At 35.4% G+C, this 19261-nt stretch overlaps 1 protein-coding gene across 2 annotated transcripts in view; it reads right to left on the reverse strand.

Annotated features, from left to right (window-relative positions):
- The window catches only part of PIBF1 (progesterone immunomodulatory binding factor 1), a 298482-nt gene that overhangs the window by 95134 nt on the left and 184087 nt on the right, over positions 1 to 19261 (reverse strand). For both annotated transcript variants that reach the window (XM_027844511.1, XM_027844510.1), the window contains exon 14: positions 11931 to 12033. In XM_027844511.1, the coding sequence (XP_027700312.1) occupies positions 11931 to 12033 (103 nt within the window). The remainder of the gene's footprint in view (positions 1 to 11930; positions 12034 to 19261) is intronic.

Consider the following 19261-nt stretch of genomic DNA (forward strand, 5'->3'; position numbering starts at 1 on the left):
AGTATAGTGGATAGAGTGCTGGGCCTGGAGTTAGGAAGATGCATCTTCCTGAGTACAACTTACTAGCTGTGTGACCCTGGGCAAGTCACTTAACCCTGTTGGTTTCAGTTTCTCATCTATAAAATGAGCTGGAGAAGGAAATAACAAACCACTCCAGTATCTTTGCAAAGAAAACCCCAAATGGGGTCACGAAGAGTTGGACAGGACTCAAGCAACTGAATGACAACAACAAATGATTCAATTATCTTCTTTAGTATTTAGATACTATACCATTCAGTTCAAATATATTAAGTAATGATATCATTTTCTTGTCTATAACACTGTTTAAGCATTATGTTGTTTCCCTATTTACTTCTTCTTCTTCTTCTTTTTTTTTTTTTTGGTGAGGCAGTTGGGGTTAAGTGACTTGCCCAGATTCAGACAGCTAGTGAGTATTGTGTGTCTGAGGTGGGATTTGAACTCAGGTTCTCCTGATTCCAGGGCCAGTGTTCTATGTGCCCCCTCCTGCTTACTTCTTTTAACCAGGTCTATTTTTATTGCTTCATAATCAGATTATTGCCAACTCTGATTTTTTCAGTCTACCTGAATACTGAATTCTGCTCCAATCTTTCATTTTGATTCTGTGTGGATCTATTTCAAGTGCGTCTCTTATAAACAACATGCTGTTGGATTCTGCTTTCTAATTCATTCTGTTGTCTTCTTTTGAGTGAGCTCATTCTACTGATGTTTATGTTTATAACTACTATGTATTTTCCTCAATCACATCCTCTCATATTTTTTCCTCTCTTTGCCCTTGGGCCTATTTTTTACAAAGAATTTGGTGGTGAAAGAGAAGGAATCGACACTACAATCCATAACTGAAATGAGCTCTTTCCAATTGGTACTTCTCTTTCTTTTGCCTAAATTCTGATCAATAGTTCTTATTTATATTTTCTTTCCTTTTACTCTCCCAATAAGGATCCACCCTATGAAGTTGAAATTTGTTTTGTCTGTGACCAATTCCCTTTCTGACTTTCTCCCTTCCCTTCTCCCTGTCCCAGACGTTTTACTGTTGAATTTACTACATTTTTACACCAAACTCTATGTGTGTATGTGTGCATTCAACCCTTCTTTGACCAGTTTAGATAAGAGTGAGGTTCATGTGATGCCTGTTCCTCCTACATCATCCTCCAGTTTTGTGTATTCTTCATCTTGTAGACCCCAATCATGAGAAATAGTAAGCTCTAACTTTTTCCCTCTCATTTTTTTCCTCAGTGTGGCACCTTTTCCCTCCCCTATCTTTGCACTCTTAAGATCTTTGATACAGATTAATACAACCCTTAAGCCTTTCGTCCTACTTAAATCAAATGAAAAAATTATAGCTGCTCCAAAAACTGTGATTCTTATCATCCCCTTTTACCCTCTTTTCTTCCTTTCTGCCACCATCACTCCAGAAGGAGAAGGGAGAGCACATGATTGCAAGCTATTTTGTATTTTTGTTCCATGGGTTGTCATGGTTAAAAAAAAAAATCATTACCAAGTTGCCAGTCTACTAGAGATAAGGTTCTCTGTATTTAGCAGGGCTGCTCCCCAGAATGCAGACTAGATTTGTTGCTTGGAAGACCCTCAAAGTACTATGCTTCCAGCATAGTAGAATTTAAAATAGTAAAAGTACTAGGCTAAGATACATTAAAGCTAAACCAGTTCAGTTATTTCTATAATGGCAAGTTAAATGTTTCTTGACCAAATTAAAGAATTCTCTCTTAAAATATTTTATCTTCATTATTACATTGTAAAATTTCTTTAACACCAGAACCACACCTTATTCATCTTTGAATCTTCCAGCATCTATGTATCTTATATATAATAGATAATTAGTAAAGGTTTGATGAATTCAATTACATCTACTTTTTCTGTGTGGAAAGTTCTTGTCTTTTAAAAGTTATCATCTCTTGCTGTATCTAATTATCCTATCATGGCTTTTTATTTTTTTATACTAAAAGAAGGGGGGAAGCACTGCTTTTAAAAAAAAATAAAAGGTTTTGATGCTATTGATTCACTATCAGTAAAATTTATACTTATGAGCTGTTTTTCCTGAATTTGTGATGGTCTGAATTAAGTCAGTTCATCATTTGGTTCCCAGGGCAAATACTATTAAGACTGATCACCAATGATGTCATCATGAGGCAGAACATCTGTGAAGCTAAAAGAATACAGAGGGGTTGAATTTGTAGCTTTAGTCTAACTAGCACCATGTTCTAATAATCTAGGTTAACTAGTTTAAACCCTTCAATGCTATTCTTTGTACTGTTTTTATCTAAAAATCACTATCCTATTTATTTCCACTGTGAACCCTTTTCTCAGTTTTTATTTTTATTCCCTTGTAGACATTAATCAATAGAGCATACTAATCATTGATGAATAAAATATTTTTAAAAACCTCTCCTAATCTTCATAATAATAGTAAAATATATTTATATTACATCCCACATTTTGCTAGATGTGTTTCTCACATGAGCTCTTTGCAAGTATTAAAAGCTTTAGTTTTCAGATAAAGGAACTGAAATTTAGTGCAGTTGTTATTTGACCAATACAGTCACAAAACTGGTAAGTATTGGAGCTAGGACTTGAACTCAGATCTATCTTCTAACTACAAGTCCAGTTCTCTTACATTACACCATGCCATACATATCTGGATAAAGCAATTGCCTATCTCTCTCTCTCTCTTTTTTTTGGGGGGGGGGCTAGGCAATGGGGTTTAGTGATCTACCCAGGGTCACCCAGCTAGCGTCAAGTGTCTGAGGTTGGATTTGAACTCAGGTCCTCTGACTCCAGGGCTGGTGCTCTATCCACTGTGCCTAAGCCCATTTTCTATTATTCGGTAATTAATTGTTAGAGAGAACGGGATAAGATAAAATTGGCTTTAATTGATGTTAGATGTCAATTAGATATAAAGAACTTTTCTGGGAAAATAATTGAATAATGGGACAAAATAACAAAGGGAGTTGTGCAATCTCTATATATGGAGGTATGATGCTTTAATTCAATTCAACAAATACTTATTAAGCATCTAGTATGGGGTACAATGGAAAGAGCACACTGGATTTAGTAAGAAGACCTATGTTCAAATCCCTGCTCTGCCACTTACTACCCGTGTCACCTTGGACAAATGACCTTACTTCTCTGAGCCTCAGTTTCTTCATCTGTAAAATGAGAGAACTGGATTAGCTGATTTTTGAAGATTTTTCCAGCCCAAGTCTCTCTAATTCTTAAAAAAACCCTCACCAAATCCTGCTATTACCTCTAGTTATAATCTTTCCTTTTCTGAAATAAACTCTTGGAAAAAACTATCTCCAATCATAGCATCATAGATTTAAGCTGGAAGGGGCCTTAGAGATTATTAAGTCTAACTTTTTCATTTTCCTCAGGGGAGGAAACTGAGGCCCACTGCGAAGCTAAGTCATTTGTCCCAGGTCACTAAGGTAGTTTCTGAAGCAGAATTTGAACACAGATCTTCTTGACTCCAACTCTAGCACTCTGCTGCACCACGCTTGCCTCTCTATTGTTATATCCATTTCCTTTCCTTTCATTCACTTCACAAATGTTTGTAATCTGGCTTCCAACCTCATCACTCAATTGAAACTGTTCTCTCCAAAGTTATCAATGACTACTTAGTTTCCAAAGCTTAAGTCCTTTTCTTAATATTCTTCTTGGCTTCTCTTCAACTTCTGACATTGTTGACCACTGTTTCTTCCTGGATAGTCTCTCCTCTCTGGGATTTGGTGTCACTGCTGTAACACTGGCCGGTGAAGGCCTTGTCCTTATGAGTATGTGCAGCATGTTCTGCCTGATGCAGTCGCCGTGTGGACTTAAACATGCGGAGGTATGACTGTAAGTCTGCTAAGAGTCTTTCTGATTGACTGCTGAGCTGGAAATTGTGCATTCAGAAGACACTAGCCAGACAAAGTGTGACATACCATGAGCCGCTGATGGGGGGAGGCATCACACCCTTTGTATGAATACAGATTGGTTCTTTGCCACTCTGCACTTTGTCTCACCTGCTTTTATGTAGAGTATTGAAAATAGCCACAGCACTGTATACAGTACTTCAAAAAGTAGGAATGGAAAGATACTTAAAGAAAGAAGAACCAGAGTCTGTGTTAGATTTTGTAGTCAGCCAAGAAGGAGAAGAGCAAAGTCCAAAGTGACTTGTTTGACCACAGATCCAAAGAAGACAAAAAGGAGTAATAGCGACTGTCACATTTGGAAGTGAACTTGATTGGGCAAACTGGCTGTGGGATATGATGAAGAGGGAAGGGTAAAAAAATGATACCAAAAATCAGAGAAACCAGGGAAGACTTATATAAACTGATGAAAAGTGAAATGAGCAGAACCAGGAGAATAGTTCAGACTATTGTAAATGTGACATAAAACAACCTGAAAGCCTTAACAACTCTAATCAATGTAACTATCAATCATGACTTTGGAATATTGATAAGAATCATATTTTCTACCTCTTACAGAAAGCTACGGACTAGAGATATAGTATAAAACATACAATTTCTTTTTTTTAATCCTCATTTGATTTTTTAACTGAGAAGCAATTATTTTCTCTCTTTCTCACTCCACACCCAAATTGAAACAGAATTTCAGAAATAGTTAACGTGAACTGATATGCCTGCTTATGCTAAAATGGTGAAGAGCAAAGTTCTAAGCTACCTGTTGATCAAGAATAGACTAAAGGCAGCCAAAAGGGAGAAAATAATTTCAATAGTCATTAGGGATGAAGGCCTATACAAATATATTACAAAGGAGAGTTAATTTTTTTTTTTGTGGGGGATGGGGAGAGTGATGGGTTAGTGATACTGGTGTGACGAAAAGAAAGAAGAGAGCATCAATGAACCATTTTAAAATGCATGTAAGTGAACAGAAGGAAGTTCAAAGGGAAACAAACATGCCAGCTTTGAAATTAATATGCTAAATTTCATATATAGTCTATCTTGAACTTTCATGGAGGAAACGTTCCTAGCAAATGGTGTAAAAGTAAAAAACATAAATGGTGATACACTGAGCCTATGGGAAATAGGGGGTTAGGTTCCTGCAACCACCAAAAACTGTAATCTTTTGCTACAGATTGTTGAAAATACACTTTTCTTTAAACAGTTCTTTATAACAAAACATTACATCTGATAATATACACCTTTTTATAGTAATCATGATGTAACCTAAAAAATGCAGTACATAAAATAAAATTGATAACATGCAAAACATTTTTATTGCTAGTAATTCCCTAGAATTCTGTGACATTTTGTGCTAACATCTTAATTAAAAAACAAAATAAAACATTAATTTCAGACAATATTTACTTTTCATAACACATGAAATCTATAGTACCATAAATATTGTACAGCAAAGAAAAAACACTGATTTCAGACATTTATTTTTCATAACACATGAAATCTACAGTACCATAAATACTGTATAGCAAAGAAAATTCTTAAAATGAAAACATTTTTTAACCTGAATCTTACCTTCTACTGCATCACATGGTAGTGTGAGGGTGTTGTACTGTACACTATACTGCTGTAAACCTCTATACTTTGGCCACCCTTTTCAAAATAAAGGGAGAGGTTGATGGGACTTTAGTTGCTGGTGTAAGAAGATGCCAAGACTGGTAAGGTCTTAATATCACCTCTGACACTCTGTCCTTCATTGCTGGTGTATGGTGTTGGGAGATTGTGAAGGGCACACCAGATCAAAATAATCCATCAGTGATGTCTGCTTCATGTGCTGTTTGAGATCCTTAAGGGTCTCAGAGTATGGGAGCACAGCAGAGGCAAGGTGACATTTAACCTTGAGGCTGCAATGGATGATGGAATCAGCAGCCTTGATGTCTCTAGCCAGATGGTTGATTAGGCTGACAAGGGCTGCCAACATTCTGACATGAAGTTTATCTAATGCCTTATTTTCTCACTAAGCTGCATCACTGACTTTCTTGCTTGTGCTTAGAGCTCAAAGGACTTGTACTAAGTTTTGGGGGCATAACTGCAACACAAAACTTGAGTTTTAAAGGCAAACAATGAAAATATGCAATGACTGTACAGGGAGCTCTTTTACTCTACAATGATAGGGTGAACGAGACCAGTGCAGCACTTAGTAGGATACCAGCCATTCCACAAACCTGTGGATATCACACATCTCATTTTTTTCTCTATTGCACACAGCTGCAACTATGCATGATTGCCAATGTGAAAGTGAAAGTAAGGTTAATAATAAAATTACTCAAATGCTTGAAGAAATAAAAGCTAAATGTAACAATGTTAAGGATTGACTGTACTTAAAAAAAAAAAGGCAAGTGAAATGGCCCAATTCATTTAGAGAGCAATTTCGAACTACGCAAAGCAAAGGACTAAAATATCCAAACCCTTTGATTCAGAGATTCCACTGTTAGGCATATAACCCAAGGAAATTAACAAGAAGAAAAACCCCATATACAGCAACATATCAACAGCAGCATTTCTTGTAGTGGTAAAGAACTAGAAACAAAGCAGATGTCCATATACAGGGAAATGGCTAAACACTGTAGCTCATGAATGTAATGAGCAATATTATTGTTCTGTACAGATGATGAATACAGAGGATAGGAACACTGATATGAACTGAAGCACAGCAAACAGAACCAGGAACAATCACAATGCAAACAGAAAAAACAACACAATTGAAACTGAATGCTGTGAAATTATAAGGACTAAGATTCACAATGAAGAAGAGCTATGAGACGATACTTTTTTCTGTGCAGAGGCAGAAAATGACAGATAACGTTATACATTTTTTGCCCAACTATTTTATTCCTTTCTTTTAAAAAATGTATGATAAAGTATGTTCCTCTGGGAGTACTATAGTGGGAAATGTTGGTGATATAAAAACAAAGTGTGTCAATCAATAAAATTTATTTTAAAATAACAAAAAAAAGAGAGAGGGAAAACTGTGAAAGACATTGCTGAGAGAGTTAATAGAACTTACCAGTTGATTATGTGGAGGATGACGGAGGGAAAAATAAAAAATAAGGACAAAATCAGAGAAATCAGGACAACTTATATGAACTGATACAAAGTGAAGTGGATAGAACTAAGAGAACAAATTATATAATGACTATAATAATGTAAAGTAACTTTGGTCAATGTTCTAATTATGACTTCAGAAAACTGAAGAGGAATCATTCATCCTATCTTTCAGCAGAGAGGCTATAGACTAGAGATGCAGAATAACATGCATTTTTAGATATGGACAATGTGTGTTACAACTGAGTATTTCTATTTTAGGTGGGGAGAGAAGAAAATTGTTGGGTAGTAATAGTAATGCAAAAGAAAACGAAAAAGAATATGGATTTTATAAAAAAAGAAAAGAGAATAAATGACATATTAAAGAAATACAAAGAGCAAAAAAAATTCTGAAAGGGGCACGCACTAGCAGTGCAGTTTTATTATTATAATGTTAAATTTAAAATACACTAAAAAACAAATTGTATGTAATGAAGGTTTGTAGTTTAATACACCATTTTCCTTTTCTTTTCTTTGCATATTGAAATCATGCATGCATCATGCAAATTGATGTTTAAGTTCATAATAAAAGAAAGGTTAAAAAAATAAACAGAAATAAAGAATGTTAGTATTTTGAGCCTATGTGACTGAGAGGACAGTGGTGCCATTAGTAGGAAGAGGGAATTTGGAAGGAGAAGAAAATTTCAGTCGGAAGATGAATGTTTGAAATGTCAATGGGATATGTAGGAGGACACATCTAGCAGGAAGGTGGAAACAGGATTAGAGATCAAGAGACAAATTGGCACTGGGTATGTTGATGTGAGAGTCAACTATATAGAGTGATAACTGAAGCTATGGAAATAGATTAGCTAGCCAGGCCCAAAGGTGCAGGGAGACAAGATAACTGAGATGACAGCGTTAGGACATCAGGAGGAATAGGAAACAGTGAAGAACCAGGAGACAGCAGTGTTGTGGAATCCAGCGGAAGAGAGACGATGATCAAGGAGAAAGTGGTCCGCAGTGCCAAATACCGCAAAAAGGTCAGAGAAGATGGCATGAGAAATGATCACTGGATTCAGCAATTAAGAAAGATGCCATTGTTGAATCTGAAATGAGAAGCTTCTGTAGAATAGTGGGGAAAGAAGCCAGATCGCAGAAGGTTGATAAATGAGTGGGCGGTGAAGTTTGGCAGTGAAAAGAAGGAGAGAAAAGATGACAGCTTGAGAAGATGAGGATCAGGGGAAGGCTTTGGTCTCTTCAAGGAAAGGGGAGACTACTATAGCTATTATAGATTTGTTGAATCTCTTGAAACATGTTTTTCCTCAGCAGTATCCAGCCTGTCCTCAGTGGCGCCACTTCTCTACGTCAGGCACCCAATACCGTTCTGCTCTCTAATCGCCTCTCCATCACTCTAACTGTAAAGGATTTCCTATCAATTATTTACATTTGTCTCCAGTGGTACAAGTTTATCCTTCTACATACACCTTTCTTGATTTGCCCATCACTTCATATTCAGAAATTTATTCTAACAATGTTATTTAATTGAAATCTAGACATCTGTAACAACGAACAGGTATCTTGCATGTCTAATAAATTCCTGGAGGACAAGAACAGGTATAGGGAGGTCTTGGGGAGGAACTTCCACTACCAATGCAGACTGGCACCTTCTCTGCCTCCTAAGAGCGTCTTAGAGAGTTGCCCAAGAAGTTCAGTAATTTGCTTAGGGTCACAAAGTAAGTTTATGTCAGAGATGGGACTTGAACCCAGGTCTTCCCAGCTCTGAGAGCAGTACTTTCTCCATACTAACTCTCATGGACAATGGCCATATCTACATCATTTTTTCTTTGTGTTCCCTAACACAAAGCCCAATAAATATTTTTTGGTCATAAGATCAAAAATGAAACTCATTGACATTGTATTCTGCACATAGTTTGCCTCAATACTATTCACTGTGACACAACTGTAAAAAGTATCTGACTGTATTACTTCAGCCAATATTGCCAATGGTTACCCCAAAAATATTAAAACCTAAAACTTTAATTTTTCTTTTAAATATCATGTGTCTTAATTGGTCCTGGTTCTTGTGTAGCTTATGAATTTTGTTTATGCCTTTCCTATTATGAAGGGTGTAGCATTTTCTAAAATGTTTTTATTTATTTATCTATCTATTTATTTATGTATGTATTTATTTATTTATTTTTTACTTTTAGGCAATTGGGGTTAAGTGACTTGCCCAGGGTCACATGGCTAGTAAGTGTCAAGTGTTTGGTCTGAGGCCAGACTTGAATTCAGGTCCTCCTGACTTCAGGGCCAGTGCTCTATCCACTGTGCCACCTAGCTGCCCCTAGCATTTTCTATAATGAATTTGTTATATTAGTTTCTGATTGAATTAGAATGTCAAGGTAGACAAAAAGGGCAGAATAGTATGAGAATCATACTCAGTAGAAAGACAGATGATATTAAGGTACAAAAACCTAAATATATGTTTACCTTAAAATATTTTTCACGCAAAAATCTGTATTACATGATTAACTTAAAATATTTGTTTCATTAAAAATACTTGAACCATCTCATTTTACAGATATTAACTACAGTATATCATCTATGACTTTAAAGGCATTCTGAATGGCATAAACACCATATTGTTTTAATGTCTGTTAGCTGGTGAGATATTCTTTCTATAAATATTATGAAAATTTTAAAAATTTAACCTCTTTCAAAGACTACAGATTCTGATAGCATTTTTCATTTTTAAAAGTAATTTTAATTTTAAAATTTTAAATTAATTTTAATTTACTTTCTTTAATTTTATAAAATAATACAATATTTTAGCATCTTTTAGGATATCAGAATTATAGAATTTAGGTCTGGACAGAACACCAGTTCTAAGCCATATCGGACAAAAGAACCTCCCGCCCCCACACCTGCTACAATAACATCCAACAAGAACTCATTCAAGTCTTTGCTTGAAGACTTCCATTCCATTCCACTTTGAGATTGCTTTATACGTGAGGAAGTTATCCTTATATAAGCCTAAATTTGCTTCTTTGGCACTTTCACTTAGAGGTCCTAGGTATGCTTTTGGGGTGAAGCAAAATGTCAAATCTTCTTCCACACACCTTTCAAGTATGCAAAGACAGTTATCATATTCCCTTGTTTTTTTCCTTCAGTTACTTCACAAGTTACTTCAACTTATATTTGTGTCACCTCAATTTTAGATAATTATTTTTATTTTAAGCAAAATACTGATTATATTGATTATAAAAGACAGGCAAAGTTATGGAACTTTAAGTCATCGTATGTCTTTCTCAATCATATAAAAGCAATAGTTTAGAACTTTATGCACCATAATCTTGTAGAACTTGTTAATATATGTCTTAGTAACTTATAACTACTTACACTAACCAGAGAAACTGGAAAAATTGCTTTTTCACTCACAGAATTCTTCATATTGTAAATAAACCTAATTTCCAACTATTTATGGATTCTGATGTTTTTATTTAGTGAGACCTTTGGGAATATAGAGACTCCTAGTATAGTACAAACACACACACACACACACACACACATATACTACAGTCATTTATAAGTGCAATATTTATGTAAGTGCAACTTAAATTATTTTAAAAGATTTTTGGGGGTAAGATAAAGTATAATATCTGCGACATTAGGCATCCTCTAATCTACTGAATAACATAGCTGTTTTAGTAAAATTGAATTTAGTTCAATTGAATGAACCTTTGCTGTGTACACAGAAATGTGTCAGATATTAGAAGAGTTTAGATAAAACACAGTCCTTGTATAAAAAAGTAACTGGAAAAGTTTGAAGGAATTTTATCTTAATAAGAGATATTAAAAATAGGAATAAATTGGATAGTTGATTCTTAGCATATTTATGATGTAACATTAAGATAGTTTAGATGAGTGGTATTTCAGCTATAAAAGACATACAAACTTTATTTTAATAAGAATCCCAAAGAAACTGAGTATTTCTGAGCACAAAAAAACTTGTCACTGTTAGAATTGATGAAATATAAAGAATATCTGGCAAAATACATTTTAATAGCTACTGAAGTAGCATCTTTTATTGTTTATTCCTACTAAAACTAGTAATTTTAAACTAGAACTATGCAAAATTTAATATTTTGGATTACATTTTAAAAAGATAAAAGAGTGCTATATAAAATATGTATTCTTTAAATGACATAAAGTTGAGGAAAATAGGAAATACCAATTACTTTCTTGTAAATTAAGATAAGTTGTTTCAGTCACGTCTGACTATTTGTGACCCCATTTGGGCTTTTCTGGGCAAAGATACTGCCATTTCCTTCTCCATTTTACAGATGAGGAAATAAAACCCAGGGTCACATAGGGAGTAAGTGTCTGAGGCCAGATTTGAATTCAAGATGAGTCTTCTGACTTCAGGCCCTGAACTCTATCCACTATGCCACCCAGCTGCCCCAATTTAATCATACATTATATACTAAAGAATTCAATGATTTGAGGCCTTAGAGTGCAGCATGCAGTGCATTATTAGATAAGCAATCATCAGCAATACCTCAAAAAGTAAATCCATATAAAAAATGAAGTATTAGTTGAAAACTTAAAATGTCACCCCAACTCCCAGACTTGTTTTACTAGGTGGTTTCCTCAGAAATCAAAGCTTTCTCTGTCTAGTCTGCATTTATATTTAGTCTGGATAAAGTAATCTCTCTTTTGATCTTCGTTTTGCCATACACTATAAATTCTTTATAAAGCTTTAACATAACTTTAGTTTCATAAATCGTGGATCATTTTGTAATAGCAAACCGCTTATTTGAAAATTGCCTTAAAAACAAACAATGTGTCTACAAAGGACCGAACTGAATATTGTGACTCTTCATATGTGTTTCTTTTGTTTCAATTATTTACCTCTTGTGAAATCTGTGTTACTTGTTCCTTTTGATGTTCCAGGTCTTTTACAAACAACGAGTTCTGCTTTTCTAACTGAAGTAGTCTTCTTGCCAAGTGAACACTGTGCCAATTAAATGAAAAAAATTAATGCTCACAAACTGAAATGTCATCCAAAACATGCAAATGCATTTATACTACTTTAAAATTTTTATCATAGTTTCTTCTGATGATTAAATATTCACAGAAAAGTCAATGAATTATATTTGTAACAGTCTAAGACCCCATACCAACTCTCAGAATTTTGAAGTAAGAATGTTAAGATTCCCATATAATGCTACTATGATATATTGATTACTATAGTAGTTGTTTTTATCCTATGTAAAATGCATGTGCTATGTAATGCTATCAAAAAGCTTCAAATGACCCTGTTGGTTATTTGCAGAAGCATTTTTCCTCCTTCTATGAACATTTTATAATTAAAAATTAATCAGACTATCATTTGTGATGAATCAACTTATTACAAATGACATCTGTTGATTTAATAATAACTAGTGTGTGTATATATATATTAAGATTCACAAAGCTGTGTTTTAGTAAGATTTCTTTGGAAGTGATATGTAAGGTGGATTGGAAAAAAAGGAGTAATTTGAAAGCAGGGAAAAAAGTTAGCAATCTACTGAATTAGTCTGGTTGGGTGTAACGTAAGTTTTTCAATTGGTATTTCATTTTTCTGTGTTCCTAAATTCTGGGCAGTTCTCTTATGGCATTAGTGTTCAGATTTTGTCATGCCATGTTCTTCTGGGAGACATATACATTCAGTTGCCAATGCTATTTTAACCTCCAAAATGCTTCTCATATCTGTTCCCTCCTTTCCATTCCTACTGCCACTATCGTAGTTCAGCCCTATGGAACACCCCAAGGCTTCAGACTCCAAGACACAGTGGTTAAATTTAACAATTCAATTCAGAAATAACAACTTCCGCAAATGACTAGGAGAAAGACCTTCAAACACAAAGGAAATGAAATCAAGAAATTAAAAAACAAGACTATTCTGCACCCATCAGAAAAAAATAGGAGGTAATGGAATATTGAGTTCTGAAGAGCAACGGAGCTCAGGATGCAGCTCAAGGTGACCAGTCCTACAAATCTGAGCTTAACCATAAATGAAAAAACATAGACATTCAATAATAAAGACATGCTTAAAACTTTCTTAGACCAGAAATCAGACTTGAAGAGACAATTTGCTTCTTGAATACCCTGGACAATGGAAAGGCAGGAGGTGTTCCAGCACCAGGGATAACAAGAATAACAGAGTGCCAGCAGAGAGATCAGTAAGAGACTTTTTATCTAAATGTACACAAGGAGACAGGGGTGAAGGAGGAAGTCCATGGAAGCAATACTGAAGAGGTGAGCCTGGAGCATTAGAGACAGAACCTGCTAATGCTCTGCTCATGGGTGAATCAAAAATTTTTTTTGGGGGGGATTATAATACAAAATGGGAGAGTACATGTGGGGAAAAGGAGGACAGAAGGGACTGTGTGGAGGGCTAGCAATGAAGGGAAGGTGACCTCTGTGGTCTTTCAGGAAGAGAAAAGTTGCAGAGAAGGTGGTGAAGAGGAGGGAAGAGGATTGAAAAGGTAGGGAAATAAAGGAGGTCTTGCTTTGGTGGTGGAAGGGAATTTCACTGATGAATGTTCCTAAAGGAGATGGTCTGTGAAGGGACATGGGGACCTTGTAGTGGATGTGGTCTGGGGTATTTGGTGCTTGACTAGACCACTAATCTCACTGCTGGATGAGGGGAACTGGAATTTCTGGGGAGTGGGGGTGGGGCAGCAAATGGCACTGGGGGAGTGGGAAGGCATGGACCCAGGGAAGAGATTTTGAGGCAAACTGGGAAAAGGTAACCAAGGGGAGGGTACAGAACAGTGGCAGGCTGCATAACCAAGGGCATGCACATTTGTTTGGATACTATCATGGAGCAGTGTACTCTCTGTGACCTATAAGAACTGACTGTTCTGGGAGGGAGGTAAAATGGAAAAGGGGATTCTACAGGGCAAGTTCTACAAGGCAGTGGCAGAAAGTGCCTAGTGGGGAGACTCTAGAAAAGACTACGTTGGAAATTTTGATTCTATGAGGAATATAGAGAATAGTCTCTATTAGAGTTCATGAACCAGAAAATGAGGGTCTAGAATAGACAGAAAGGACGAATAATGAAGAGAGTGAGAGAAATTCCCTCTGCAAAGAGGGGCAAAATTTTTAAAAAAAGATTAATGAATAAGACTAGTTGAAGGGGAGGAAAAGAAGAATGAATCTACTTGACAAAGAGGGAAAAAAAGCAGAGAAGAATTAAATAACTAGATAAAAGCAGGGAAGAAAAACAAACTAATAATTAAACCCCTTAAGGGAAAGGGGTGAAAAATGGGAGAATGGATCAAGGGTAACAGAAAGAGAGTCTGCGGGAATACAGTCACCTTGAAAATGATTACATTTATGTAAATGAAAAAACAGTACTATGTTTACAGCAGAAGAGGGAAAAATAGTAACTTGAAATAAAACCAATATTAGAGTAAATGGAGGAAAATATAAACCTATCTCTCATAACTTTGAATGTGAATTGATTAAACAATCCAACAAAACGGAAAAGAATTGGATAAGAAAACCAAACCTTGCAATCTGTTGCTTACAAAAAACACATTTAAAAAACAAAAACACACACAAAATAAAACTGATGGGAAAAAAATACTATGCATCAAATGGACCGCAAAAAGTAAGATTTGCAATCATGCTATCTGACAAAGCAAAAACATTCAAAAAATAAAGAGGGATGAAAGGAACCCACAGACATAGATAACAAACCAATATCAGGAATAAACTTATATGCTCCAAACACCTTAGCATCCAGATTCATAAAGGAAACGTTAACTGAGTTACAAGAAGACAATAAACAGTAACACAATAGTGAAGGAGATTTCAATATTCTTCTCTCAGTTTTGGATAAATCTAACAGAAAGATAAAAGTGAAACTTTATTAGATTGATATTTTCTTTTTTTTAATTGATATTTTCTAATGTCATTTGGTCATATTCTACTTATACCAATCTGGCCTTCGAAAAGCTGCCCAGATGATAGGTTTAGTAAAGAAGATGCTGCTACAACTAATTGATGCAACTATGTGGAGTATTTAACAGGCAATCTGAATGTAGAGGATATGTCCAGGAAGAGTCTGATAGGGTACTCCTGAATATCTATATCTACTTAACCATTAGGAGGATTGGTTCACTCACATTTGGTTCATACACCTGAGTTATACCCTTCAACTTGGCCTTTAAATGTGAGAACAGAGACAGATGGCTTTAGAGAGCAGAGAACAGGTGCAAAGAGAAGAGGCTCAACCCTAGGGTACTACTCTAAGTTGAGAATGCTATATAAGTTCTTGTGGAAGGTGGGGCTCACCAGAAAAGGGAGGCACTTGATTCTCTAGCAGCTCTTCAGCGCACGCATGTGTGTGTGTGTGTGTGTGTGTGTGTGTGTGTGTGTGTGTGTGTGAAGTGCAAGGGGGAGGTCTCAACTCTAGGGCAGTATTTATTTTAACATCAAAATTACTAAATATCCATAGGTCCCTGGGAGCTATGAGGCTCACCATAAGGGTAGGTTGCTTGACTCTTTGGCAATCTGAAATGTTTTTCCCTTTGAAAGGGTAACAGGCAGAGGAAATCCAGGGCATAGTTCTGAGTCAGGAGGATTATCTAAGGAGTTGAGGCTAACTAGAGAAAGGAGATGTCCTGGCTATTTATGATATTGAGTGCTCTACTTACTTCTTAACCCCTAGAATGGCTTCCAACCCCACCATTCAATTCAAACTGCTTTCCTGCTGGTTATCAATGATCTCTTAATCATGAAATCCAATATCTTTTCTTCAGTCTTCATCTTTCTTGATCTCTTTGTAACTTTTGACACTGCTAACCACCCCTTCCTTCTGGACTGTGACATTTTTAGATCCTCCTCTTCCTGGCTTATTGACAACTGTGGTTATACTAAAGGCTTTATCCTACTCTCTTTCCTCTTCTTGGTATATACAATTTCCTCTGGTAATTTTATCATCATTCATGGATTCAATTATCATCTCTACACAGATAACTCCCAAATCCACATATTTAGCTTAAATTTCTCTTCTGAACTCCAATCTAGCATTACCAACCGCCTACTGAGTACCAACATGGATGTCCCAAAGGCATCTCAAACTAAACATGCCAGTGTTATGTTGTATGTTATATTTCCTCTCAAACTCATCCTACTCTAAAGTTTCTTAGTTTTATTAATAGCACCTCCTTCCTTCTAATCACCCAAATTCACAACCCTGAAGTCTTGCTTGACTTCTCTCTTTCTCTCAACTCCACCAACCCCCCATCCAATTAGTTGCCAGTTAGTTATGGAGGGTCCTACTTGCACAATATCTGTTGTATTTATTCCCTTCACTCCATTCATACAGCTTCAATTATATTTGAGGTTCCTGTCACCTCTCACCTGAAGTATTACTGGTATCCTGCCTGACTGGTATCTTTGACTCCACTCGCCTTTCTTCAGCTTATTTTTTTATACAACAACCAAATTCATATTTCTAAAACACAGATAAGATGATTTTGCCCCCTACTCAAAATTTTTCAATGGCCTGCTACAATCTCTAGGATAAATAAAAACTTCTCAGAATGGCATTGAAAGCCCTCTAAAAATCTACCATCTTTCTACTTTTTCAGTATTAATTCAAATTATTCCCTTTCCAGTATTCTCTGTTCCAATTACAATGGTTTGCTAGCTGTTACTTGTACATGACATTCCATCTCCCACTCCAGTGCTTTTGTTCAAGTGGACTGGATTTTGTGTCTCTCCTCACTGTTACCTTATAGAATTTCTGGCTTCCTTCAAAGCATGGCCCATGTGCTAAATCCTATAAGAGTCTTTTCTTGACCTTATCAATTGGTAGCTTCACTGATATTTATTATGTAAAATCTTAATTTTTTGTAATCAAAACTATCTCTTAATTTTTATGATTCCTATTCCTTGTTTGGTTAATTATCTTATTAGTCATAGCTATGAAAGGTCCTTCTTATTTCATTCTTGCCCAATTTTTGAATGATATAACTTTGTATATTTAGGTTGCATAGTCATTTGAAGCAGATAAATGATGTAAGATACTGGCATAAACCTTTGTTTGTTTGTTTGTTTTGCAAACTGAATTTCCATTTTTATAGCAATTCTGGTTGAATTGGGAGTCTATCCCAAAAGAGTTTGTATCCTTGGGTTTATCTAACACTGCTCTAAAGATCTGATTGCTTCTGAGTCTTGTGTGGCTAATCTATTCCACTGATACACTTTTCTATTTTTTTAACCAAAATAGTTTGATGATTATGAGGCAACTAGATGGTACAGTGGGTACAGCAACGGAGTTAAGAATCTCTGAGTTTAAATACTGTCTCAGATACTTACTAGCTGTATGACCCTAGGCAAGTCACTTAACCTCTGCCTTAATTTCCTCAACTGTAAAATGGGGATAATAATAGTACCTAACTCCCAGGGTTGTTATGAGGACTGAATGAGATAATATCAGTGCCTGGCACATAGTAGGTGCTTAATAAATACTTGTTTCCTTCCCGTTACTGCTTTGGAATAGTCTGAGATATGGCAATGATATACTCCTTTCAGACTTAACTTATTCTCTCACTGTTTCAAACTGGGATTCTAGACCTCTTCATTCAAATGAATTTTGTTATTATCTTGTTTAGTACAGAACACAATGAATTTGGCTCCTGGAGACTGTGTCCAACAAGCAGTATTTACCATTACCTGCACCAAGTCAATTCTTCTAGTTTTAAATCTATGATTCTATGTCCTATAAATACAGCTTATCTTGTGCATTCATTTCATTCTACTTATCTAGCTTCTTCTAGCTTAAGACTCACTCTGGTAATGATTTCAGCCATCTCTGATCTTCTTCCAGACTGACCTGCATTTACTCAATATAGCATTTCATCATATAGTATTGTACTGTTCACTGTTGCTTTGTGTGAGCGCAACTAAATTGTAATATCTACGAGTAGGCACTAAAAATATTCATTGGTTAATTTATTTTGTTATAACTGAATTTTTAAAAAAAGGAATAAATTTATTGGTAGAATTTAGATTCCCAGTCTTCATGACCTAGATGAAAAAAACTATGCTTAAGTATCTCTGCATTGAACAAGTCAGTGCTTAGAATTTAGTAGGGAAAGTTCTTTCCTATTCCTAAATTTTGGATCTTATTTTGCTTTGGTGTATGGTTCGGAGGTTTAGGTGGGTTTCATTTAAAAGACTGAAATGTTTAAGGTGGAAGAACAAAAAGGAATTGAAGTATAATTGCTACTTCATGGCAGAACTAAAGAATTATAGACAATTGAAATTCCACTGTCAACTCTCTTTACTTTCACAAGGCAAACAATAGAAAACTATGTTCTGTTCTTAAGAAAAGACTATTAGAGGGCAAGTAGTTCTTATACAGGACATTTTGTTACATATAGTTGTTGCAAATATCTCAATAAAGAATTATTTCTATAAACCTTCTGTTGGGATGTGGGAATACAGTAGCTTTGATAGATGATGCATGTTTTTGTAATATATTCACTGTAATGTGATTTTGTCCACACATCAAGAAAACTGCAGCTTCACCTGAGAGCTAGCATCAGTGTAATTCTTTTACTCTAGTTTTATTAAACAGAAATGACAATGGATATCTGACAAGTTTTCCCAAGAATTATCCTTTGCTTAATCAGCAAAACTTGACTCTAGTCAAATATCATTCCTGTTGACTCCATTAGTGGTATTCATTATTGACAATTATAAGATACTAATGTATTACAGCATAGGTTTTGCCAATAAGAATGTGGTAAAGCTCTGTTTATCATTAATTGTCAAAAATATTACTAGGAGCTGAGGCTTTGCTTTATTTCTAGTACCTCTTAATGGTGCTAACACTCTAAACTGAAACTTGGACTTAAAGTCACTCTTACAGTATCAGGAAATTGGTCTGAATTAATATATAGATAATTGTCAGCTCTATAACTATCGCCAGAAAAATAATGTTTCTCCTTTCTTAGCTTACCATGAAAACTAGTTTAAAACAAGAACACCATGTGCCAGAGAGATTCTAGCCTCAGGTGTCATCAAGCTATGCTCTCCCTCTCCTCTCCTCCTGATGTCTATAGATTAAATAATGTTTTCAGGCTGATTAAATATGTTTAAATTAGATTTCTATAGACTCTTCAACAAGTATAATTTTTTCAAGTATATCATCAAGATTGAAAAGACTGCTTAAAATT

The sequence above is a fragment of the Vombatus ursinus genome, unplaced genomic scaffold, assembly GCF_900497805.2.
Source record: "Vombatus ursinus unplaced genomic scaffold, bare-nosed wombat genome assembly UNPS02014942.1, whole genome shotgun sequence".
In the NCBI taxonomy this organism is placed as follows: Eukaryota; Metazoa; Chordata; class Mammalia; order Diprotodontia; family Vombatidae; genus Vombatus; species Vombatus ursinus.